General features: G+C 41.2%; 1 protein-coding gene across 3 annotated transcripts in view; it reads left to right on the top strand.

Moving 5' to 3' along the window:
- DNMBP (dynamin binding protein) overlaps positions 1 to 26,106 on the top strand; it is a 94,298-nt gene that overhangs the window by 50,940 nt on the left and 17,252 nt on the right. For all 3 annotated transcript variants that reach the window (XM_079793384.1, XM_079793385.1, XM_079793386.1), the window contains 7 exons: positions 17,311 to 17,504; positions 18,667 to 18,766; positions 20,687 to 20,834; positions 21,695 to 21,712; positions 22,087 to 22,286; positions 23,894 to 24,024; positions 24,975 to 25,079. In XM_079793384.1, coding sequence (XP_079649510.1) covers positions 17,311 to 17,504; positions 18,667 to 18,766; positions 20,687 to 20,834; positions 21,695 to 21,712; positions 22,087 to 22,286; positions 23,894 to 24,024; positions 24,975 to 25,079 — 896 coding nt within the window. The remainder of the gene's footprint in view (positions 1 to 17,310; positions 17,505 to 18,666; positions 18,767 to 20,686; positions 20,835 to 21,694; positions 21,713 to 22,086; positions 22,287 to 23,893; positions 24,025 to 24,974; positions 25,080 to 26,106) is intronic.

Raw genomic sequence — 26,106 nt, 5'->3', positions numbered from 1 at the left:
ACAGTTGTGAACACCTGCCAGGCTTCTCTGGCCTCCAGCTGTGACTGCTTTCTGCTGAGTTCCCCTTCCCCGCAGTCTCATATTTTCCACTCCCATTTCACTCCCATTACACATAACCATCATTGTCCCAATACTCTGTTGGGGCATTCTTGCAGTTTCTGCTTCTCTTCCTGTCTGATCTGCCTGATAGTTCCTAATTCAAATTCCCAGGAGAGCAAGTGTAATGGACTCAGCTTGAATTTCTTAGTTAGGCCTTGCCATAATAATTAACCATTCATTGATTAGGTACATATCCCTGGTCCAACGGCAGTCGTGAAGTCCGGGATGGGGTCATCTAGTTTAAAACATAGCTACAGGGACTACTGATGGTTCCAGTTGGTATGTAGTAGGCTCGTGTGTGTGTGTGTGTGTGTGTGTGTGTGTGTGTGTGTGTGTGTTGGGGGTGGGGGGGGGGACGGAACCAGACATTCTGACATTTGTCTAGCCCAGACCAGCCCTGGCATTTTGAAGTGGGTGAAGGTATCTTTTGGTTTTCATAATGGCAGGGTGCAGGGGACTACTTGTGTTTAGAAGGATAAGACCTGGGACACTAAATGTCTTAGGTGTTTAGGACCATCCTACACCTGTTTAAATTATTTCATCTTTCTGTGCTGCAGTTTCCTCATCAATAAAACCAGATAATATACCTCCATGATAGTATTATGAAGCTTAAGTGAGTTTATAGAAAAACAAGTAATTGGAATAGTGCAATAGGGTCTTGCACATAGTAAATGCTAAATAAACATGAACTGCTATCATCATCATCATCATCATCATCATCATCATCATCATCAGATCTGCACATAGATCCCACATCCCCTCTGAATTCAGTTCAATAGGCATTCATTAACTTATTATTGTACTTAGCACTGTACCAAGCACTGGGGGTATCCTAAAAAGGATACCTAACCCCCTCCCCCCTCCACACATACACATACACATACACATACACATACACATACACATACACATACACATATACATACACATAGGCATTTACAGATTATTAAAGAGACAAAAGGTAAAAATATGAATAATTAAATAAAGTACACAAGTATATAACATAGATAGTAACTGCCATGGGCAATCATAAGTGGGGGGTGGGGGGGGGGCGGGGGGAGCTCAGTTTTACCTGAGTTATTGGAAAAGACTTTAGGAAGATGTTTGAACTTGAGCTAAAGCTTAAAGGAGTAATGGGGGTTGAAATAGGCAGAGAGAAACAAGGAGACCATTCCTGGTTAGGGAAACTATTTAAGCAAAGATACAGAGTTGTGATGACAAAGAACACAGTTGGGTGAAGAACTAAAGTATTGAAATGTTAGAAACCAGGAGGGAGCCTGCGGAATAAGTCAGAGCTGGGCCTGCACATGGTGAGTCATCCTCTTAGATGTAGTCACTGAAACTGAACAGATGACTTCTCCGAGGAGAGGAACAACTAGGGAGAGAGCGTGGGTCTAAGAACTGAGCCTAGGAGTTACCTACTGCTTGGGGGCAGGTGGAGGAGGGAGGCCAGTAAGAGAGCAAGATTATTTGAGGGTGTCAGGAGAAAAACAGAACTGAAAGTAAGAGAATGGCCAACACTTTCAAATGCCAAAGATAACACCATTGGATTTGTTGAGGAGATTATTAATTGACTAAAAAGACAATATTACTGAAATAGTGATGATACAGAATTAATCGCAAAGGATGGGGGATGAGGTCATAGAGGGAGGGCATGAAGACCAATCTTTTAAGACCTTTTCACAAAAAGAATCAAAGAGATTTAACTATAGCTGAGGGTGAGACAGAATTGAACAAAGTTTTCATGTGTTTACTCTTTTGTAATTAAAATTTTTTGTTGTTTTTCAATTATAGTTGACATTCAATATTGTACTAGTTTCAGCTGTATAGCATAGTGGTTAGACATTTATATAACTTACAAAGTGATTCCCCCAGTAAGTCTTGTACCCACACAACACCATATATACCATATTTTCCGGCGTATAAGACGACTGGGCCTATAGAAGATTTTCCTGGGTTAAAAAGTCGTCTTATACGCCGGAAAATACGGTAGTTATTACAATATTATCGACTGTATTTCCTAGGCTGTATTTTATAGCCTCATAACTATTTTGTAACTGCCAGTTTGTACTTTTTAATCCCTTTACCTTTTTCATAGCCCCCCAATCTCCTACCATCTGGCAACCATCAAAATGTTCTTCGCATCTATGAATCTGTTTCTGGCTTGTTTGCTCATTTATATTGTTCTTTAGATTCCATATGTAAGTGAAATCATATGGTATTTGTCTTTCTCTGACTAACTTATTTCACTTAGCATAGTACCCTCTAGGTCCATACATGTTGTTACAAATGGTAAGACTTCATTCTTTTTTATGGCCGAGTAATATTCCATTATATATATGTCCATTTGTCTTGACTGGAGCATTTGATCCATTTAAATTTAAAGTAATTATTGATAGGTATGTAGTTATTGCCATTTTATTAATTTTTTTCTGATTATTTTTATAGTTCTCTATTCCTTTCTTATTTTCTTTCTCTCTTCTCTTGTATGTTGTTGATTCTCTGTTGTGTTGTGTTGTGTTGTGTTTGGATTCCTTTCATTTTATTTCTTGTATATGTCTTATATATTTTTGGTTTGTGGTTACCATGGGCTTCATATATACCAAGCTATGTTTATAACTGTCTGTTTTAAGTTGATGGTCGCTTAACTCTCCCTCTCCATCTTTATGTTTTTGTCATTGTTTCTTTACTTCTTTTGTGTGTTTGTGTGGATCCCTTAATTTGCTGTTATATTTACACATGATGATCCTACTTTTGCCTTTTACCCTTTGTACTAAATTTAGTGTTGGTTGATCCACTGCTTTTATTATGTATTTGTCTTTGTCAATAAGAATTTTTTTCTTTGGATATTTTAATATTCATATTTTTATCTCTCCTTTATTTTTCTCTTTCTCCTCCTCCTCCTTTTCTTTCTCTTCCTCCTCCTTTTTTTTCCTTGCTTTTCTGCTTGAGGTACCTGTATGATGCAAATGTTGTCCCTGAGGTCCCTTAAACTATCCTCAGTTTTTAAAATTCTTTTTTCTTTTTGCTGTTCCATTTGGGTGTTTTTCTCTATCTTGTCTTCCAAATCACTGATGTGAGCCTCTGCTTCCTATAGTCTGCTATTGATTCCATCTTATGTATTGTTCATTTCCATTATTGTATTCTTCATTTCTGACATTTTAAAATGTTTTCTATCTCCTTTTTTAAAATATATTTTTATTGATTTCAGAGAGGAAGGGAGAGGGAGAGAGAGATAGAAACATCAATGAGAGAGAATCATTGATTGGCTGCCTCCTACATGCCCCACACTGGAGATTGAGCCTGCAACCCAGGCATATGCCCTGACCGGGAATCTAACTGTGCTCCCCTGGTTCATAGGCTGACACCGGCTGGGCTCTATCTTCTTTTTAATGTTTTCTGTCTTTATTGAAGTTCTCATGTAGACAGTCTATTTTCCCCTAACTTAATTGAGCATCCTTATAACCAACTTTTTGAACTCTGCATCTGATAGACTGCTTTCCTCCATTTTATATGCTTCTTTTGGAGTTTTGTTCTGTTCTTTCACTTGGGGTGTTTCTTTGTTTCCTCATTTTGGCCGCCTCTCTATTTGTTTTTCTGTATTAGGGTCCCTTTTGTGGGTTGTGTGTGTCCTCCTGCTGTCGTTGAGCCTTTATATGCTGTTGGCATGTCAGTGGTGGGCTTGGCCCTCAGGCTGCCTGATTGTGAGGACTGGCTGTGACTTTAGCAGACAAACTGTTCTGTAAGGGTAACCCCACAGGACACTATTTGTTTTAGCAGGTCTCGGGTGCTTGCTGAGTTCACCCTTTGGGTGTGTCATTTGTAGCACTAATCAGGTGGTGTTCTGGTGTGGTCTGAAGCTGGCCACTGGGTGTGTTCGTTCTGGGACCTCTTCACTAGAGGTTTCTGGTGCAGGCCAAGGTCAGCCACTGCCTGTGTCTGGCAGGGCATTAATTATGGTAGGAGCTACAAAGTGATCTTTGGTGTTGGTAGCTGCCTGTGCTGGGCTTGGAGGCATCTAGGAGTGGTTATGCTGTGAACTGAGGCTGGCCTCCACTAGTGCTGGACTCGGGGCCACTTAGTATGAGTTACAGCCAGTTGCTGCTTGTTTTGGCTTTGTGAACCTTTGAGAGATTTTAAGAAAGTTCAAAGCACTGGCCCAGGCTGTCTTCTTGTGTAGGTTAGCCTCTGAAAGAGCTTCCACATGAATTGGGTGGGGCAGGGAGTCACCAGGGTGGGGTGAGAGTGGTGTTATCAGGTTAACAGAGACTCAGACTGGGTGCCTGCCTGTGCCTGCAATCTGTGCTGTCCCTTCACTGCAGCTTAGGGCAAGTGTTTGTGAGTGAGTGAGTCTGTGCTCAGGACCTTTAGGAGGATGGGTCTACAGCAGCCCTTCGTCTCACCAGGACTAAGTCCCTGCTGATTTTCACAGCCAGCTCTTGTGGGGACTTCTCGGCACTGATGCTCTGGGGGCTGGGACCCCTTTCTTTCTTTCTTTCTTTCTTTCTTTCTTTCTTTCTTTCTTTCTTTCTTTCTTTCTTTCTTTCTTTCTTTCTTTTTTGTATAGCAAAGATGGAGATTTATTGAAGAACAAGTACAGACTCCCACGTAGGGAGGGGGGAGAGTCCCACAGAATGGACTCCCAAGTAGGGAGGGGGAGAAGGGGGAGACCCATTTCTTTAGTGGGGACCTGCACAGCGAAGATTTCCCTCCCAATTCTCAACAGCCACTTGTGGGTGTAGGGCCAGTTCATTTGTGTCTCTACCCCTCCTACCAGTCTCGATGTGGCTTCTTTATCTCCTTAGTTATAGGCGTTCTGTTTGGCTAGTCTTTATATGGCTTTTAAGGGTGGTTGTTCCATAATCTGGTTGTAATTTGGATGTAGTCATAGGGGGAGGTAAGCACAATGTTTATGTACTTCGCCATCTTGGCCGGAAGCCTCATGTGCTTACTTTTTAAAATCAGGGTGTCAGTCCTTATTTGAAGATAGATGGGTGGGTAGGAGGCAAAGGAGAGGGAAAGAGTAAATATGTGGAAGCAAAAGGAAATATGTTGTAGGGCCATATTTCTTCAAGAATTGGGAAATAATTGAAGCTTTAGAGAAAATAAGGCACTCCTTTTCTGAGGTTAGAATGATCCAATCTGGCAGGCTCCATCCAACTCGAAGACTTTGCCTATTGGGGTCACGAGTTGTAGTCTCAAGAAGCTAGGTTGCCTGTTTTCTCTACAAGCCATTACCTAAATTACTTTTATGTTATGTTTCATCAATAACAAAGGAATATTGGCCTGGGAGGAACCCAGGTCTCACTAAAAGCAAGAGATATTCAAGACAGGGAAGAAATGGAGGTAGGATAGGAAGAGGCAATCTTCTAGGGCAGTGGTCGGCAAACGGCGGCTCTGTTGACTAATCAGTTTGCCGACTGTTCTAGGGCATCTTCTTTCATGTGGACCTGAGGATGTTAACAGGTGTAGAGGAGGAGGGGTGAGTCAAAGCAGCGAACTTGCAGTGCCAAGGCAGGCTTAGTCTTCAATGGACGTCAGGGTGGCAGCTCAGGAACTTGACACACCCACCCCGAAGCCACGACGTGTATCATATTGACATTTCCTGAGAAACCAGAAGTGCCCGCACTGTGCATAAACATCAGGCTGTCAAGTCACAAGGGTGTGACAGTGCTGATACAGTCATTTCTAATGGCAAGGTACTCATTTGTGTCCATGGCTGCACAGCTGACCTTATTCCACGGTATCAAGAAACCCCTTTCTTCTAATCATAAATGGGGAGGGGACAGACAGATGAAATCTATTGCATTTCATTAAATCTAAAGCACTACCCATTGCAAGACATTGAATGATTTTATATATCATTAAAAAGAAAGAGGACTTCTAATTAAGCTAGAATACTTTTATTAAATTGCTATTTGGAAAACACATCTTGCTCTCAGATATGTTAGAATGTGGAAAAAATGTGCATCTGAGCATCTATTGAAATACGGAGATACTTCCACTCACTGCTGACCTCACGGCAGTACTTAGAAGAAGAAAAAGTGTACCGTAGAATTCCTCTAGTTCCCTCCCCAGTGATTTGAAGGTCGGGAATTCCGTTTCCTCCGCTCTCCAGCTCTCCCCTTCCCCCCATTCCCTGTTCCCCTGAGAGGAAGACTGAAACCTGATTTACTCCAGTGCTGTAGGTTCTAAATCCTGACCGGTTGTGGCAGCTATGTAGCTAAGGCAAACAAAAGTTAGGGTATTTAATGACTTACAAAAATCTTTGGGTGGTGTTTTTCATCACAACCACGCTCGGGGCACTCTAAGTCTTAATAACAGCTGTCACTTAAGTGCCAGTTGCTGCGCTAAGTACTGTAGATTAGATGCACATCAGGTGTGCAGAAAAGTCCATAGACTAAGCTCCAGACCCTTACATGGTACTTGGCATGTAGTAGGCGCTCAATGAATATTTGTCGTCAAGTGAAATATTTTGTTTTGGGGCAGAGACCATGTACATCAAAAGATAAATAGTAATATCATTTTGCATTGTTCCTTGAGAACTGAAGGTTAGAGAACAGAGTCATCCAGGGATTTCGTCTAGTGGGCATGTCATGTCCAAGAAATAGTAAGGAAACAGTATTTAAAGTGCATTGTGCTAGCTTCCATAACAGCAGCAAGTGCCCAGTCCTCTGGGCTCACTGAAAGGAAGTGACTAACTGCCTAGATGAGTCCAAAGAGGCCTCACATGCTAGTGACACTCCTGTGGAACCAGTTAGAGGCTAGTGTGGTGATACCAAACTGAGAGGAGTATGTGACGTAACAGAGTGGGAAGTCACGTAAGATTTCAGAGCCTGGACGTGAACAAAGAGGCACACACACATGGAAACAAGGGCCCAGAAAGGTTGTGAACCACACAGATAGGAGCGGAAGCTGGGCTAGATCCCAGTTCTAGATCCCTGATGCCCTCTCAAGATCTAGAAGCAGCTCCACGTACCGTGTATCCTGAGAAATGGGAGCCAGGGAGACGTAGGGGAGTAGAGTGACTGTTAGGATGCTAGAGCGCATTTAAACCTATACAGCATGTATGACTGACTTCCTGGGGAAAACCCAACTTACGTTTTCTTGTACTGAGATTTTATTTTTTTCCATGTTTCATCTAGAAAATAAGATAGTACTGACCTATATCCTAGGTTTTATAAGATTTTACCATAAAAATATTCGATTACACTTGGAAATAATCCTTATATTGAGAGACCGGGTTTACCCGTTTAAGTAAATATATGCAAAACACTTAATGCTTAAAGATCATTCCATTTTATATTTTTTCTTTTTTATTGAAGTTATTGGGGTTACATTGGTTAATAAAAAGTTAAGTCTCCTTCCTTTACCATTTATCCCCCTATACTCTTTTCTATCTCCCCTTACCCTTTTCTCTCTGGTAATTACCATACTGTTGTTGTGTATTATTCTTTTGTTTTATGAATTTATGTCTTGCTTGTTCACATAGATTTATTAAGCCAAATGGAAATAACTTTAAAGCCATCTAGTTTAATGCCACTCACTTTGCTGTTCTTGAACTCCGAACGGATAGCATGACTTGCCTGAGACTAAAGAAAGCTTGGCAGGCATTTCCACATTGTAGATCTCTGCCCCATCTGTTGGTAGCTCTCTCTTCATTATTTATACATTTTTGTAATTAAAACTTGGAACAGGATTATAATTCAGATCAAACTAATTATTTTGGTGCACAGTTATAAAAGATACATTAAATATTATGAGGGCAAATGGAAGTAATAAAAGTAAACCACCTAATAGAAGCTGAAGAAAGTCCAGTTTTATAGAGTAGGCTAGAAAAATAGCCAGAGGGCCATATAGACAAGCACATTTCGAGAATCACTGTAGTATTATTAAATATGAAAATTTAATACTGGGAATGGTCATGCAAACATGGAGAAGACATATAACCTAGAATAGGACTTGGCATTTAATGGAAAGCACTGGCTGGTTTTTAATATGCAGCGTTATTAGCTGAGTAGTCTCAGGCAAGTCATTTCATTGTTTTATGCCCGTTTCCTCATTTGTAAAATGAGAATAATAATAATAATAGCTTTCCTCAAGAGACTTGTTCAATATAGTTTCAGGTGTGTGTGTGTATAGAAAATAAAGCATTTTATTGGTTGATTATAATCAAATTTGGCTTTTTTAAGCAGTGATAATTTATTTTTAATTATTTTATAAAAAGTGTCTTTGCCTTCTTGATAACTTCACTTCTGCTGTCTAAAGATGAAATAAACCTAGCCGGTGTGGCTCAGTGGTTGAGTGTGGGCCTTATGAACCAGGCGTTCACTGTTCAATTCCCAGTCAGGGCACATGCCCAGGAGGGGATTTGTAGGAGACAACCGATCAAGATCAGATTCTCTCTCATCATTGATGTTTCTATCTCTCTCCCTCTCCCTTTCTCTTTCTGAAAAAGAAAACATTGAAAAAATACCTATACTGTAGTTCACTTAAAAAAAAAAAAGATGAAATAATAATAACCTCACAGTTTTAAGCTCACAAACAGCACACCTCTCTGGGATTTATGTGTATTTGGTGAGTATTCAAAATGGTGTTTCAGTGGATCCTGGTTTTAAACTCGCTATCCTGGCAGCATTAGAAATTGCACTCTTGTTTGCTCTCTGGCTAGCGCCTGGAAGAGGAAGAGGGAAACGAGGCTTTGAGGTAGGTTTCCCGAGGTGGACACCCTCCCAGCAGGGATTATACTGCAGGCCACTTGCCAAAAGAGGCAGGGCGGATACTGAACAGAAACCACAGGGAAAGTTTTGTCAGTTGTTGCTGAGATTCAGGACCTGAAGTTTGGTGATCCTGGGAAAGTGGTTTGTGAGCCAGGCAGGAGCACCAGGGACCACAGTGCAGGAAGTTTTACCTTGAGCAAACTTTCTCCAGTGGAAGCTGTGTGGGTGCTAAAGGAGAAGAGGTGGTGGGGGCAGGGTGGGCTGGCCGGAGTGATGTGGTAATATGGAAAACCAGGATTTATGAGTCCTGCAGGTGGGTTCGGGGAGAAGAGGAGCAGATTTACAGATTGCTTCCTCTCAGGGTTTGCTAGACAGATTGTTAAGCAGGCAAGTTGTGTTTGGCTTTCCTCATAAGACTAGCAAATTGTCATTTCAACAGCATTTTATTACTCATTCTCTTCAGCATTGTAAAGGGATTAGCTCAGGAAAGAAACCTCAGATTATTAAAAAGTGAAGACAGAATTTGAAATGAATTAACAGGGTAATTGTGAGCTGTTAGTATTACAACATTCTCATTTACAGCAAATGTTCTGTTTTTACTTTATTATTCTTTGTTTTGTCAATATTACATATTTACTATAGAAAGACTAGAAAATGTAGTAAGTGAAAAGAAAGAAAAAAATATCAGAATTTCTATCACCTTTAAGACTTTTTCATTTTCAGATATTTGCATTTTCCCCTTTTTAACAAAATTGCATTTCTTTCATAAACTACGTTGTAATCTGCTTTTTAAATAAATCTTCATTGTTGAAAGTATTACATACGCCCCTTCCCCTCCCTCCATTGCCCTCTCCCACTCCCCTCCCCCCAAAGCCTTCCCTATTGTCTGTGGGTAATCTGCTTTTTAATTAATAACACACAGTGTTCCATATTAATAAATAAAAACCTGTATCTCAATGGTTATTATCATATTCCATTACACAGATATGCCATAATTTATTTAACCAGGACCTTTTGGGGAGAAACTTTGGCTGTTTCTGTTTAGGTTGTTTCTACATTTTTTAATACAATGAAGAACATTCCCATATGTACATCTTTGTACTCGTACCCAATTACTTACATAGAATCAATTCCTAAAAGTAGACTCCTCAGTTAAAAAGCTTACCTTTTCTTTTTAAAGAAGTCAAGCCGGTTCTAAAGGTTTTTACTTCCTGCCCTATCCTTTTGGGCGCCAGGTTCCTCATGGTTCCCAAGGAGGAGCTGAGGCTTCCTGAAGGGGGCTCTCCTGTCCCTGAGGAACATGCTCAGTGTGGCAGTAAGAAAGACCTATCAAAGGACATGATACAAAAAAGGCCTTTCCCTTCATTTCACATAATTTCTGCCATAAATTATCTGGGATACTATTCAATATTTACAGTGATGGCACTTACACAGATTCAATTATGCTAAGGGCTTATTTACATTACACTGAGTGGGGTTTTATAGCTACAGTCATATGAACATATGCACAGATGTTTAAATACATAGTTGTTCACAGTCTTAATGGTGGGAGAACTGTAGCTCTATGGAGGTGAAGTTGTGCTTTGAAATCGTCCTGTTTTATCATTGGCTACCAGGTGGCCACCCACACCCACAAACAAGTAGAAGTCCAGGTCACAACGCCCATGATTTGCCTGGAGGCAGAACAGCTATTGGTCGGGAGCCCAGCATGAGCTCGAATCCCAGTCTTCCTCTTCCTGGTCCAGTTACTGAATTTCTCTTCATCCCTCATCAGTAAAATGGGTTTGTTTGTAGGGTCGTTGTGAGAATTAAATAAACTAATATTTGTAAAGTGCTTAGAACAGTACTTGGTACATGGTAGGTGCCATGTAAATACTTACTTTTTTAAACTAAAATTTAAAGCTAGAAGGATGGAAGGAAGCAACAACACAGGGGCTCGCCACTCAGGAAAGCCCTCTCTCGGATTGCTTAGAATTCCACCAACAGAAATGGATCTTTGCCCTGGCTGGCTTGGCTCCGTGGATAGAGCGTCAGCCTGCGGACTGAGGGGTCCCCGGTTGATTCCCGCCAAGGGCACATGCCTGGGTTGCGGGCTCGATCCCCAGTGGGGGGTGTGCAGGAGGCAGCCGGTCAATGATTCTCTCTCATGATTGATGTTTCTATTTCTCTCTCCTTCTTCCTTCCTCTCTGAAATCAATAAAGAAATATATATATTTTAAAAAAGAAACAGAAATGGATCTTAATTAGGGGCAGTTTGTTTTAAATCACTGGCAATGCAGTAGTAAATTCTTGTGAGGTTAAAAAGTACTGATTCAGCTCAAGTCCCCATTGATCCTTCAACCCCAAATCCCAGTCCCCTCCCTGAGGCACACTGATGAGTTTGGAGTGTTCTCCCTCCAGACCTTTTTCTGTACACTTACACATCATAGCCTATGTACGGGGTAGGCAAACGTAGGTTTACAGTTGTGAAGATGTGAAACAGAGTTTATTACTTTTATTAATTATTGTATTATCTATTTGTATTACAACTGTAAACCTACCTTTGCCCACCCCTATATATATAGAAATATGTAGGGGGTTTATGCAGGTTTTCTTTTTTTCTTTCTTTTCCGTTCTCTTTCTCTCTCTTTCTGTTTCTGTCTCCAAAAATGGCATATTCTTCTGCAACATTTTCCCGCGGTTTCTTTTAAAATCGAAGTGTGAGCTGTGAGCAGGGCTTCCAGTCCCTGTGAATTCCTCTGTGCTCTTCCTGCTGCCCTGGGACCAGCCAGATGAGAGATCTGCATTCTGATGGCTTTAGGATAAGGTTCCTAACGTAGGGGGTCCGGTTCCCTTGGCAGAGTGAGGCTGAGCCTGGCCTGGGAGAGGGACTGCAGGGAGGTCCTGGTGCCGACGGAGGAGACAACCGCTGCCCGCTTTCCACCTTTGCCTCCTGTGTATCAGGAGAGAGAGATGGGCCTTCCGCAGTCTTCCCAAGAGAGAGCACCCCGCACAGCCTCGCTTAGCCGGGAAAGGAAAAGGAAGGGAATACTCTTGGATTAACAGCCCCTGAAGGGGAGTAGTGACTATTCAGCACGTGGAAAGGAGAGCCAGAAGGAAAAGGTGTTTGTTGAGCCTGAGCAAAGGCAAGGCCCCTCTTCTGCTTCTCAGTCCAGTTAGCGGAGGATTCCAGCTCCATCCTTTAGAACTGGCCCTGCTCTGATAGCCTGGGGGACTGGGGCAATTCATATGTAAATATGGGAAAGCCTTGGGGGATTTAGGGGCTCTAGGAGCATTCCACAGCTCTGGGAAGATTCTGCTTGGCCTGCCTGCTAACATGTTGATGCACCCGTACCCCCACCGCGTCACCGAGTCAGACCTTTGGGCGCTGCAGGTACCTCCCGGGGTTGCTGGAGTCCACACAAAAGAAGGTAGAATAGTCAGCCTCCTTCTCGCTCAAGTGCAGGTTGCGAGCAGGCTGGAAATTCCAAGATTTTCTTTATCAAAGACAGAGCCAACTTTCAGAGCAGGGGAAGAAGTGAGTAGCTTTTCTCTTTAACTCTAGTGTGGTTGGGAGAGCTGTGGGAAGCTGTGGGGTAACCAAATCCCTTCCTAACACACTGAGGAATGAGCCTGGTGACAAAGGACTAACCTGAGAAGGTGGGGTATCTTAAGGAGTGGAGTTGGGACTGGGAGGGAGTGCACAGGGGGCTGGAAAGGGGAACAAAAGACAAAAACCATCACAAATTGTTCTGTCGCCGCAAGTAAATTTGTGCCGTCCGCCCCAGCCCTTAACAAGGGCCAGGCCACCCCAGGAGGAAAGTGGCTCTGGGCTGCACGTTCTATTGATTGGCTGCTGCTGGGCCACAGCTTCCTCCTGTGCTTCCTCAACCCCAGGTTTCATTGTTCTTAAAGAAAAGTGGAATTTATGGTTCCGAACAGGGCTTTTCCACTTGGTGCATTTTACCTTAACCTGCTGCTGTCGGTGTTCTCTGTCCCATCGTGGGAAAAGGGCTAATTTGGTGTTGAGTTATTACCTTGTTCGGTGCCCTCAACAATTCTACAAAGCAGGTGCTATCATCCTCCCTTTACCGAGGAGGAAACTATGGCCCCGAGGTAAAAACGGGCTTCCCCAGGGCCTCCCCGGCTGAAGAGTGAGGAAGTGCAAGGTTCAAAGCCTCCCGTCTCCACCGCAGCTGGCTGAGGGTGTGCTGCCCTCTCGCACTTGGTTGTCCTGGATACTAAAATTGTACGTTAAGCTTTTTTCTTAGGATATAGTTGGAATAATGGGAAAACAGTCTTAAATTTGGAGTCTTTTCAAGCCAGGTATTTCTAGTTTGACTTAATCTTTAAGTATTAATTAGCCTGTGTGGAGCCTTCAGGTCATCTGCGTCTTCAGAAACATCTAGGATTTTGTTAAAATTGCGGATGCCCGGGTCCCACCCAGATTTGCTGAATCAGAATCTCAGGAGTGGTGCCCGGGAAACTGCAATTGAACAAAAAACATCCCACAGGGGGTTTTAATCACGCTAAAGTGTGTCTGGTTTTGTTTTTTTAAAAGCTGTACAAGCGTTTATAAATTCACCTGCAAATAAAGACATGCGGGTAGTTTAAAAGAAGTGTTAACATTTTTTTTTCTTTCTTTTGATACAAATAAAAATCTGGTTGAGTCTCTATGTAAGTTGTTGACTTCTGACTGATGAGTACTTGCTGGTGTTTCATGCTTTCAACTACTCTAATTTATAGAACTTTGATTTCTGGGAGATAATAGTTCCCAGGGAATTTTTTTTTTCAATTTTTTTATTAAGGTATTATATGTGTACATATCTTACCATTGCCCCCCCCCCCACACCCCACTCCCATATATGCCCCCACCCCCCAGAGTTTTGCATCCATTGGTTATGCTTATATGCTCCCAGGGAATTTTTAAGATTTGAAGCAAATAAGTTCCTGGCCTTTTCTAGTTGAGGTACCAGGCTAGGGAGGCAAAATGGTGCAGAATTAAGTATGTAGCATTTTGATTTAAATATATTTAGATTCAAATTCCAGACTGCTTACTCACTACATAACCTGGGACAAGTTGGTCAGCTTCTCAAAGCCGAGCTTTTCTTATCTATTAAATGGGAGTAGTAATACTACTTCAGAGTATTGGTGTGAATATTAAATGAGTTCAGGAACATAATATGTAAAGCGCATGGCACTTGGTAGGAATTCAAAAAGTGTTCTTCCTTTCCAATCCTGTATAAATAGGAGTTTCTTTTACAAATACCGAATCATTATGTTTTACACCTGAAATGAACACAATGTTTTATGTCATTATACCTCAGAAAAATTATATAAACAAAAATAATTTTCTCAACTTGTCACTTAAGAAACTACTAGAGGCCCGGTGCATGAAATTCTTGCACGGGTAGGGTTCCTAGGCCTGCCCCGCAATCAGGGCCAATCGGGGCCTTCCAGCTGCTGGCCAGGGGCTTCCTTTGCAGCCCGGATCTTCCTTCATTCCGCGTTGCCCCCTGGTGGTCAGCGGCACATCATAGCGAGTGATCAAACTCCCTGGTCTCTCAGTCGAACTCCCGAGGGGACACTTTGCATATTAGCCTTTTATATATATAGATATTTGGGACTGAGATTCTATTGCTTTGAAATTGCACAAAAAAAATTTAAAACGAGCCTATTGAAAATAAATTTTTAGAAATATATTTTTTTTATTGATTTCAGAGAGGAACGGAGAGAGAAAGATAGAAACATCAATGATGAGAGAGAATCATTGATCACATGCCTCCTGCATGCCCCCTCCACTGGGGATTGAGCACACAACCCTGGCATGTGCCCTGGCTGGAATCTAACTGTGACCTTCTGGTTCATAGATCAGTGTTCAACCACTGAGCAACACCTGCTGGGCTGAAAATAAGTTTTATATACACTACAATTAATTTAGAACTATAGTTTAGCACTCTGATGAAATAAGATATGTTTTAAATTTTGTCATTCATTCTACCAAATATAAGTTCAAGAAAAATATTTTATCTTTCTAAACTTTATTTTGAATAATATTAAATTTACAGAAAATTACAACAGTACAAAGAACCTGTATATTCTTTATTCAAATATATATATTCTTTATTCAAATCTACCAGTGTTTAACATTTTGCCATGTTTTTGTTTTTATTTTCTATCCAAGTGTGGACACACACACACACACACACACACACAGGTTTTTTTCACTGAACTATTTGAGAGTAGGTTGCATATATCATGTTCCTTACTAATAGCTTCAGTGTTTATTTTGTGTGAACATGGATAGTCTCATATGTGACCACATAGATTTGCCATTTAAGGACATTTTGAATTGATTTAATAATTACTATAATCTATAGTTTGTATTACAATTTCAGTTGACCTATAATGTCCTTTGTAGCAATCCCCCTTCCCCCCCCCCAGGGCAGGATCCAGTTCAGAATCACATTACATCTGTTTGTCTTTAGTTGTCTTGATTGTGAACGGTCCCTCAGGCCTTCTTTGTCTTTCCTGATGTGACATTTAGAAGAATACAAATCATCAATTTGGGTTTGTCTGATGTTTCCTCAAAGTTCCTTTCAGATTGCATTTTTAATTGGGATGCTTCATCAGAGATATACTAGTAGTGTTGTTTCCAGATATGACATATGCAAATATATGATGTTTATTTGTCCCTTATTAGTGATTTGAATTTTGATTATATTATTCATTTCTCTACCATATAGTCACTATTTTTCATTTTTGTAATTACTAAGTAATTTTTAATAACTTATTCAAAACTATGCAAATACCCTGATCATCTTCAAACCCTACCATTTTTTTCTACCATAGAGCTTTCTCATTGAGCTTCTCTCTCATTTATGTACTTACATATTGTCAATATGAACTCATAGATTCTTATTTCATTCAATGGATTATAATCCAGTGCTGTGTTTATTTGTTTTGATTCTCAAATTGTACCAGTTTGGCCAGCAGGAGCCCCTTTGGACACGAACCCCTTATTTTCCTGAGCAGTTCCTTACTTTCTGCCATAAGATGTTTCAGGCTCATCTATACTTTCCCTGCCCCAACCCTGGACTTAGCCATTTCTCCATAGAACTCTGGTTCCTTTGAATGGGGAATGGTTTTTAGAAATCCGAATCTGGCTTGCACTTTTTCACCATAGAAGTTCCTAAATTCTTAGAGAAGAGGCAGTGAGGGAGAATTTTGGAGACTGAAATCTGCTGTGAAAGCCGAGTTTTCATAAGTCGTTTGAATACTTGTATTTTGTATCTTAAGCCTGGGAAAAAAATTTGTAATTACACTGAAACTTACTAATACTTACCACATCCGTAGTTGTTTTAAGTTGATCTAAAGGAATTTGAAATACACAGCAGAGATTGCTTCACTGTTGAAATTTTTTTAATTGTTTATTTTAGTATTTAATGTTCATTTTAATGAACAAATGTCCTCTCATATAAATAATTCTCATCTTGTGTATCCAAGTAACAGGTAAATGAAAAAGCTACAAGATCATATTTGTTTTCATTTTTAGATCATGCAGTGTGGGTCTATAAAGATTCATTTAATTAAAAATACCATTAAAGAACTTCATGTTTACAGTACATTTGTATCTTCTAGGACACTTGAAGTAACAAAACCTGCTTGTGATACTTCATTAATATTTTGATAAGGAGAATCTAAATAATTTTTGCATATTTCACCATATATTAATGTTTGTTTTTTAAAATATATTTTATTGATTTTTTACAGATAGGAAGGGAGAGGGATAGAGAGCTAGAAACATCGATGAGAGAGAAACATTGATCAGCTGCCTCCTGCACGCCCCCCACTGGGGATGTACCCACAACCAAGGTATATGCCCTTGACTGGAATCGAACCTGGGACCCTTGAGTCCGCAGGCTGACGCTCTATCCACTGAGCCAAACCGGTTAGGGCCATATATTAATGTTAATCCATCATCACAAGACTGGAAGATAGTGGATCCTGCAGTCACCCTGATCTCCGACGAATCATTTCTGCCTAATTCTTGTCTTGCCCTTATTTGGCATTATTATGTTCCCCATAATATTGTTTTTAATGTGCATATCAATGTTTTTAACCTCCAGCTGGGTACTTCTGCTGAGATCATGGGATGGATTTTATACCTAATTAAATGAAAGCAGTCCTTCATGTGAACAGCAGCTCTTTCGACCTCTTTGCCAAGGAAGTTGTGGACACTGATTTGTCCTCATAAAATGCGCCAGCTACTCTTTAAGGGCAGATTCTAAAAATGGTATCACACAGAGGGGAGACGTTCTCTCTGCAGGAATGGCCTCCTAAGCTCTTCATCTGTTCATGATCAGAACTGGCGTGTGGGGTCAGATGTCCTGATTGTTGACAATTGTGCGGCCTTTGATTCTCAAGGACTGTGCTCATTTCTAATTAAGTTGTTGAAGAGTCCTGCTTTAGCACACAGAGAGATGCTGACCAGTTCTCTTTTCCCTCCTAGAAATGACGCTCCTCTCCTCCCAGTCTTCATCTTCGGTGGCCGCTTCTGGGTCTGTGTCCACTGAAAACCCAGAGCAGAGGATGCTGGAGAAGAGAGCCAAGGTGGTAGAAGAACTTCATCAGACGGAACGAGACTACGTTCGGGATCTGGAAATGTGTATTGAGCGGATCATGCTACCCCTGCAGCAGGCACAGGTGGGAACTGTGGGAGCAAGTTAGCTTTACCTTGAATATGATTCTCCAAGCCTAAAGTATCAGGATAGGGGAGCTTTCACCACAGAGATTTATTGGGTTGGGGGTAAAGTCTGTGGCTGCTTAATTCAAGGGTCCCAACATACATGGGTCAACTTAAGCCATCAGTATCCTGTCACTTATCAAGTCCACTGTTAACTAATCGGACTTACTGCAGTAACACCCAGCGCCTTTCTGTTTATTTGGCTCCTGGAAACAGTACCAGGGAGTCTGGATTGTCACTTTCCTGGAAAGGTTGTATAATAACATAATGAAGTCTGGAAATGATTGGGTTCCTGGCTCTAGCAACTGATTTGATTGCACAAGATTTGTTCAGGAAACTCGTTAACTGTCATGTGCATATTATGTTAGGTACTTTTCTGGATGCTGGAGATAGAAAAAGAGGTTCACAGTTTCTGGGGATTTGTAGTCCTTATTGCTTGTTACTTGACCACCTGGACGGGGTTTGGGTTTGTCTTCCTGGAGCAGTCACTTCCAAGAACTTCTACAGGAAGTAGGCAGTGCCATCAGGCTTTGGGTACCGGGTGGGAATGTGAATCCCAGTATAATTATAGACCAAATTGATTCCACAGTCATTTTACTAAGGTAGTGGGGGAGGAGGATGGGGAGAATAGTTGAATCAGGGACTAAGGGTAACACTAAAGCTAATGCTGGATGTTTCTGTTCTGGAAACTTTGTGAGAGTGAGAGAAAATGACCTTCAATGGTTTTTTAAAAATATGTTTTTATTGAGAGAGAGAGGAAGGGAGAGGGAGAGAGAGAGGGAGAGAAACTTCAATGAGAGAGAAACATTGATAGAAAGAGATAGAAACATCAATGAGAAAGAAACATTGATCGGCTGCCTCCTGCACGACCCCCCTCCTTCCCTGCACCTCCCCCCCCCCCCCCCCCCCCACTGGGATAGAGCTCAAAACCCTGACATGTGCCCTGACTGGGAATCAAACCAGTGACCTTTTGGTTCATAGGTTGACGCTCAACCACTGAGCCACACTGGCCAAGCTGACCTTGAACAATTTTTGTATCATACTTGAAGAGGTGTTTCTAATGTGAATGATATGCTATTAATTTCATTTTTGTGAATCTTTATGTTTGTTTCCCTTTCTCAGATACCAAACATTGATTTTGAGGGACTTTTTGGAAATATGCAGATGGTGATAAAGGTCTCAAAACAATTATTGGCCGATCTGGAAATCAGCGATGCTGTAGGTATGAGCTCCAGAAGCAACTTATTTTTTTTTTTTAACTTCATGGGTAGAAGGCAGGAGGAGAAGGGCCTTGCTAAGAAACGAAGTTTTAGTTACTTAGTTCAGAGGTTGTTTGGCCCTCAGCTTCTCCTTTTATCTGCAGCCTACTTTGAGGTGATATAGGATCTTAGCAATAGAATAAATTTTAGTTATTACTGAGTAGGATGTTTTTTAGACTGATGGTTGCAACCTGATAGTGGATCATGAGGACAATTTAGTGGGTTGCACTAATAAAATAGAAAATATCAGAATGTATTTTTCTCCTAATTTATTTTACTACCTGTATATTATGACAACAATGAAACAGGAAATTAAAACAAAATATCCATAATCTCACCCCTATAAGATATCAACTGTGTTTATTTTTCCTTCTTCCCTTCCACTTCTTTCCCCAAGACAAGCAGGAATTGGGTAGCAGAGTGTGATGCGCTGTAGGTACACAGAGGATAGTGGAGGAGAGGGCCTCGGAACGCAATGGTTCAAGACCTTGGCAGGAGTTTTAGCTTTACAAGTGAGGGACAACCTGCAGTGGCCATGTGCATGAGGTGGAGCGAGACTACATGAGAGCACCATGCTGAGGGGCTTCAGTCTTGGTCAACCAGAAGGCCAGGCAGTGCCTTCACTGGGGAATTAATAAAGGATTAGATTTGGAACATCTGACGAGGGACTGTTCTGAGAAGTCAGCGAAAGGGAAATTAAGTCTTTGTTGAGCCACTAGCAAATGGCAGATTGACATGAATTGCATAAGCAAATTTTTATTGTGCTTAAATTTGATTTATTTTAACATTTTAAATTTAACTTATTTTAATTACATTCACATCGCACACAGTCGGAAAGGTACAAAGAACTAATGAAAAGTATCCTACCTGTCCCCAGTACCCAGCTCTTTTCAAACTGAAGCAACGAGTGTCACTAGTTATCTTATATCTCCTTCCAGAGATAGTTTATCATATATCAGCAATTACATATATATTTTTCTACCTTGGTTCACCATCCCTGTTTTTTAAAATTATACCAGTGGCAGCATACAATGCAAACTGCCTTACACTAAGTCTTTTTCCCTCTCAACACTGTACCTTCCAAGCAGTCTAAATGACTAGGAAAGAGGGGTAGCTCAGCAAAAATCAAGGTGATCTAGGGTGCTGGAGAAAGCAGCACCAAATTAATTTGCTAATCCTGATTGGAGAAGGATTCCAGTACAACCAGGACAGCATCTAGCGGAAAAGGAAAGAATGATAGGTGTTCAGAGCTTGGATGAGTTAGAAGATGAGGAGGTTGAGAAAAGAAGGAAGTACCAGGAGACTGTGTATGTATTAATATGTAAAGGGACTGGCTTTTAAAGTATTTTTAACATGTCCCACAGAAAGAAATATTTTACATAAGGCCCCAGGATACGTGTACTAGTATGTGTGTGTATGCCTGTGCTTACTTTTACTATGTCCAATGTTATCTGATTTTTTTTTCTGTTCTATTTTCCCAAATGAGTGCTGATCATTACCTGTGAAGTCAATTTCATGACCCACTTATGGGTTGTGACCCACAGTTTGAACGACTCTGGAAAGTACTTGCAAACCCCTTACTCTGCCTCATTGAAAGGGGCTGGAGACTGTCTCAGGGACCAGCTGTGTGTGTGTGTGTGTGTGTGTGTGTGTGTGTGTGTGTGTGTGTGCTGAAAAGTAAATACACGGGTAACATGTCTCTTAAATTTTGCTTTAAATAAGAGTATTTTAAGCTATTACATGGAAATTTCTTATTAATTTTATGGGTAGCCTTACCATCATTTCTTGTGGTAGGGTTTAACTGACAAAGTTTTCCTATACACCTTACATTTAGGAGACTGAGAAGAAATTTACTAAAAACACTGTATGTGTATATTTTAAAGGACCCGTGTTTCTTGATCACCGGGATGAGCTTGAGGGAACATACAAGGTTTACTGCCAGAATCACGACGAGGCCACCTCACTGCTGGAAATCTATGAGAAGGATGAGAGGATCCAGAAGCATCTTCAGGACGCCGTGGCAGAGCTTAAGTAGGAATTTTGACCATTTCACTTCCATCATAGCTCTTTAGTTCTGCCTTTTGAACATCACTCCCATGTATATGTCTATACTGCTTATGATATCCATCGTCCATCTTGTTTTAAACATAAATGATATATTATTATAGGACCTATTAGGTAACTTGCCTTTTTCCATCATATATCATGAAAATCATAAGTGGCATCCTGCTTGTACGTTTACCCATTTCAGGCACTTCTATCGATACATACAAAGTATTAAGTTGGCATTTTGAGGTAAGAAGTAGCCAGGAAGGTAGTTTGGTCCAAATAGACAAGAGTGTAGATAAGAAGAGCATATTCAATTACTCCCCCCTGCCACCCCTACCCTCCCTGCCACTGATCTTTAGAGAGAGTGGAATGGAGAGAGGAGGGGGAGAGAGAGAGAAACATGGATGTGAGAGAGACACATTGATCAGTTGCCTCCTGCACATGCCCCAACCCAGGCTGGATTGGGCCTACAACCCAGGTACCTGCCCTTGACTGGGAATCACACCCAGACCCTTTGGTCCTTGGGCCGACACTAACCACTGGACCAAACTGGCCAGGGCAAATTCAGTTAATCTTGATATCGGGAGATTCTCCTGGTCCTAGGGAGGCATGTTAATGTATTTATCTAAGTAGATCAAAGTGAAATTAGGGGCTTACTAACTTTTTAAAATATATTAGGTATGCTACCATAGACATTCATAATTTCTCTTTTATCCCATGTGATTTTTGTTCGCTCAACTAATAGGTATTAACGTTGAATTGATATGTTCTGAGAAAAATATGAAAATCAGCATTATCTCTAATCAGCTGTCTCTTTTCTTTTCATGCTCACTGCCCTATAGGAGCCTGTACAACGAATGGTAAGTTCCCTCGCCACTTGCACAAACTCATTTTTAAATTTTCTTCCTTTATAGACAGAAAACTAGAAGTAGATTTACCTTGTTATATTTTTCTCCATAGCACTTACCACCCAATGACACTTTATATGATATTTGTTTGTTTATTGCCAGTCTCATTCCATCAGGGCAGGGACTTTTTATGGTCATTGCTAAATCCCCGGCACCTGGAACAGTACCTACCTGGTATTTATTAGGTGTCCAGTAAACATGAATGGATGAAAGTAGAAAGTAGGAAGAAAGAACAGAGCTCTACTTAGGAATAAAGGATACTACCTGTGAGTCCTGTATTATTTATTGACAGTGGACTAAAGGCTCTGTTTTTCCTTCTCTTATAGGGGATGCACAAATTACATTAACCTGGGCTCCTTCCTCATCAAACCAGTACAGAGAGTAATGCGTTACCCACTGCTGCTAATGGAGTTGCTGAATTCCACCCCAGAATCCCACCCAGATAAAATGCCTTTAACCAACGCAGTCCTTGCAGTCAAGGAAATCAACGTTAACATTAATGAATATAAACGTCGAAAGGATCTGGGTAAGAACGGCATAGTTGCTACAAAGGAGCTATGCCTTTGAGAATGTTCTTCTTCTCAAAAGAATTATTTCATCAGAAGTGGACAAGGCAGATGGTAGGTTATAGGGTTGTGATGAAGGAACAGTAGTAGAATTTGGGGGAAATGTGATCTGAAGAAAGAGCAGTAATGATGAAAGCACAACCATGGCATATTGGAAGTACACATCTCTGATAAAGCTTATAGCAGCAAGAGTCTTTCCCAAGAGGCATGAAGACTGATTAGAAAATGGCTGCTCCAGAGTTCCTCCAAGCATGAGTGATTGCCTTCTCAACTCATTGACAGCAATCCTTTTCGATCCGTGCTTGCATTTGTTTGCTCTGCACGTCTGGTTAGGTGTTTCACTGTCTCCATTTAAGTTAGGACTTGCAGTCTTCTTCCAGAAAAGCCCCATGTGCCCCCATCTCTGGGTCCCATCAGTCTGCCTATGCTCAGAAACCTGCCTCTCCCGTCCTTCCTCCCCCGCACCTCCCCGCAACACTGCAGTCAGTTACCAAACCACCCACTCACTCTTCCTTTATAGTGTAGAATGAATTAAACCATTTCTTTTCCCTTCTTCCCCCTCCTCCTCCTCTCCTCCTCCTCCTCCTCCTCCTCCTCCTCCTCCTCTTCTTCTTCTTTCTTCTTTCTTCTTTCTTCTTTCTTCTTTCTTCTTTCTTCTTTCTTCTTTCTTCTTCTTCTTCTTCTTCATCAAATGTCTTGTTAAGGCTCTAATTTGAACATTCGAGTAGTATGGTGACCATGCTGAACTGATACATTATTGATATCCTCAAAGAATCTATAATGCAGTGCAATCCCTTTTCCTGTTCTCCACTCTTCTCCTCACTTTACCTAAACCATTTCCTCTGCCTCCTACTTCAACCATTCACCCACATTCATATGTCATGTTGCTCATGGCTGAAAAGCTTTCTGGCCACCTAGCCATCATGGTTCATATCTCCTGATGTAATGTCCTCTTCATCTTCCATAGTGATAAGTGTGTCTTTTTGCTGCCCCCCATCCTTCCCTTTATGACGCTGCTACTGTGAGCTCCAGTCTTTTCTGCAGATTGTGCCTAATGTTTGACACAGTGATTAAAAATAAATAACTCCTGTATAGCATTTTACTGTGAGATAATTGGATATAAATATCTCATTTGCATGTGTATGAGACCATTTAAGATGGTCTTATAAGGCAAATACTGTTACTTTCTACATCTTATTGGAGAGGAATGAGTCTCAGAGAAGTTAAGTGACTTGTTTAAGGCCAGACTTTGATGAAATGACAGATCCTGACATTGAACTCTGATGTTTCCATGAGTTCAAATCTTTAGGCTCTTTTCCTTAGACCTGCTACCTCTCCCCCTTGTCGCTAACCTTCTCCAGTCCTTGCAGTGTCTCTCTGCTCTTGAGTATTCTCTCTGTCCATAAATGGTGATTTCGATTAATAATTTGTCTACACTCATTCTAAGCTCATTGAAATCGAGCACTAGCTCTACTTTGGGTTGTTAATCTTGCTTTGTAGCTTATTTTATAGTCTATCTATGCTCAGGAAAGAGCTTTCTAACTCACCAATTTGACTCACTCCCTAGTCCTCAAGTACCGGAAGGGCGATGAAGATAGCCTCATGGAGAAAATTTCTAAACTGAACATCCACTCCATCATCAAGAAATCCAACCGAGTGAGCAGCCACCTGAAGCACCTCACTGGCTTTGCTCCCCAGGTGAGGGTCCTGCACGTCAAGGTTCAGCATGTCTTTGGCAGCTTTTCCAGGCTCCGGGGGGCAGGCTGTGTGGTGTCAGCTGGCATGACTCCCCTCTTGGTACCTCCCCTGGTGTTTGCTGGCTGGTGGATACAGGACCCAGCAGCTACTGGTGATGTCAGTCCGTCCACCCACCCAGCCCTCTGTCCATGCTGTGGTGAGCTGCCTGGGTGTACAAAGGCAAAGCAGAAGGCCAATAATTGTGGCTTTAGACACTCATAAAAGCCTTATAATTTATTTAGGGAGATAAAATTAAAATTGCAGACCAATTAAGCTAGAAGGGATTTAAAAGCTCATCTAAATTCAACACCATATGCTGCACAGAAGGAAACGTAAAGTCTGAGGGATTGAATGATGGACAGTGCTGAGGGAAGATCCGAAGTCTCCCGTCTTCATTCACTATAAATACACGGTACCAGTAAGGGAAAATACAAGTGAAAAAAAAGTCAGTTGCTAAGCTTTGCAGTTTGTTCTCTAAATGCTGTAGTACTCAAGAAAACAGGAGCTCCATGAGCGTGAGCTTCATGTTGGCCAGAGATTTTATCTGAGCCTTAAAGGGGGAGGGAGGGCAGGTGGGTATAGGCAGAGAGGAGAGGGCACACCAGGCAAAGCAACAACACAGGGTTAAAGGCAGAGAGTCAACCGATGTGGCAGGTGCCAGGGAAAATGGTGGACAGAGCAGCCTCACCAGACCACAGGGTCTTTATCAGGCCGGAGGAGGTAAGGTGTGACCGTAGGGGGCCCTCTCTCAAAGCCATGCAGAGGGGTTTAAATTCAGTTTAGTATGATTCAGGGAAACATCAAAGGTTTAAAATGTAAACAAAAGGTGTTTTTAAGAAAGATACTTTTGCCAATAAGGTAGATTGAGGGAGAGTTCACATCAGCTAACAGCACTTGTTTATTTTGAACAGATAAGAGATGAAGCATTTGAAGAAACAGAAAAGAACTTCCGAATGCAGGAAAGACTGATCAAATCTTTTATACGAGACCTGTCTCTCTACCTCCAGCACATCCGGGTGAGTGAGGACATTGCTCTGGTTAGGATCCCATAGGCACCATTCTGTCCACTTTCCCCTTCATCCAGCATGTTGTTGAATGTTGAACAGTCTGGATTCAAATGACCATTATGCCATGACATGCTTTTTATCGGGATTCCTAAGGCTTATTTAAAAGTTAAGTAACCTTTAGAAGATCAGCATTGTTGTATTAATTTTAAAGTGTCCAGCCCTTCCTCCCTCTCAATCTTCCCACCACCTTTTTACTGTCTCCTGTTCCCAGTTATGTAAGAAGCACTTATCACAGTTCATTTTGTCTAAACAATTTTAAAGATAGAAGAGTTCCTGTAGAGGTCTTTCTAATAATAATATTCATTTCCAACTTACTTAGTTGCCCTTCAGAAGGCCTCTAAAGCTGTTCAAACCAAGCCCGGAGCAGCTAGATCAGGCCCAGGGCATCCTCGCCTCGTCCCAGGACAGCGTCTCCTTCACGAAGTCACACCAGGACTAGAATCCTTTCTATTCATATTTCTAATCTGTCTATGGATTTTATAGAACGTGTTTATATATATGACACACGCTTGTCCCTCGCACATGAAAATCTCATCCTATGAAACAATTTTCTTAAAAAGAAGTCCTTTGCTTTAAAAAAAAAAAAATTTTTTTAAACTAAGTAAAATGGTATGAAATTCAAAAGGTACCAAAGGGTTAAGTAAAAAATAAAAATAATGATTCCCCCTGTCCCTGTCTCCTAGTCATCTTCTATAGAGACAGGCGCCATTTATTAGACTCTTCTCGCCTGGTGTGTGTGTGTGTGTGTGTGTGTGTGTGTATGTGACACATTGTTCAGCATCTTAGGTTTACACTTAATAGCATCATTTTGGAAGTCAGTCCATACCTGTACACACACAGAGCTTCTTGCTCTTTTTCTTTTTTTACAACTGCATAACGTTTAATTGTATAGACATGCCATAATATATTTAACGAATCTCTTGTTGATAGTTATTTAAATTGTAGTTGCAGAAGATTAGAAACATTGGCACAGGAA

The sequence above is a fragment of the Cnephaeus nilssonii genome, assembly GCF_951640355.1.
Source record: "Cnephaeus nilssonii genome assembly, chromosome: 16".
Taxonomy (NCBI): domain Eukaryota; kingdom Metazoa; phylum Chordata; class Mammalia; order Chiroptera; family Vespertilionidae; genus Cnephaeus; species Cnephaeus nilssonii.
This window is presented reverse-complemented; position numbering and strand designations above follow the sequence as displayed.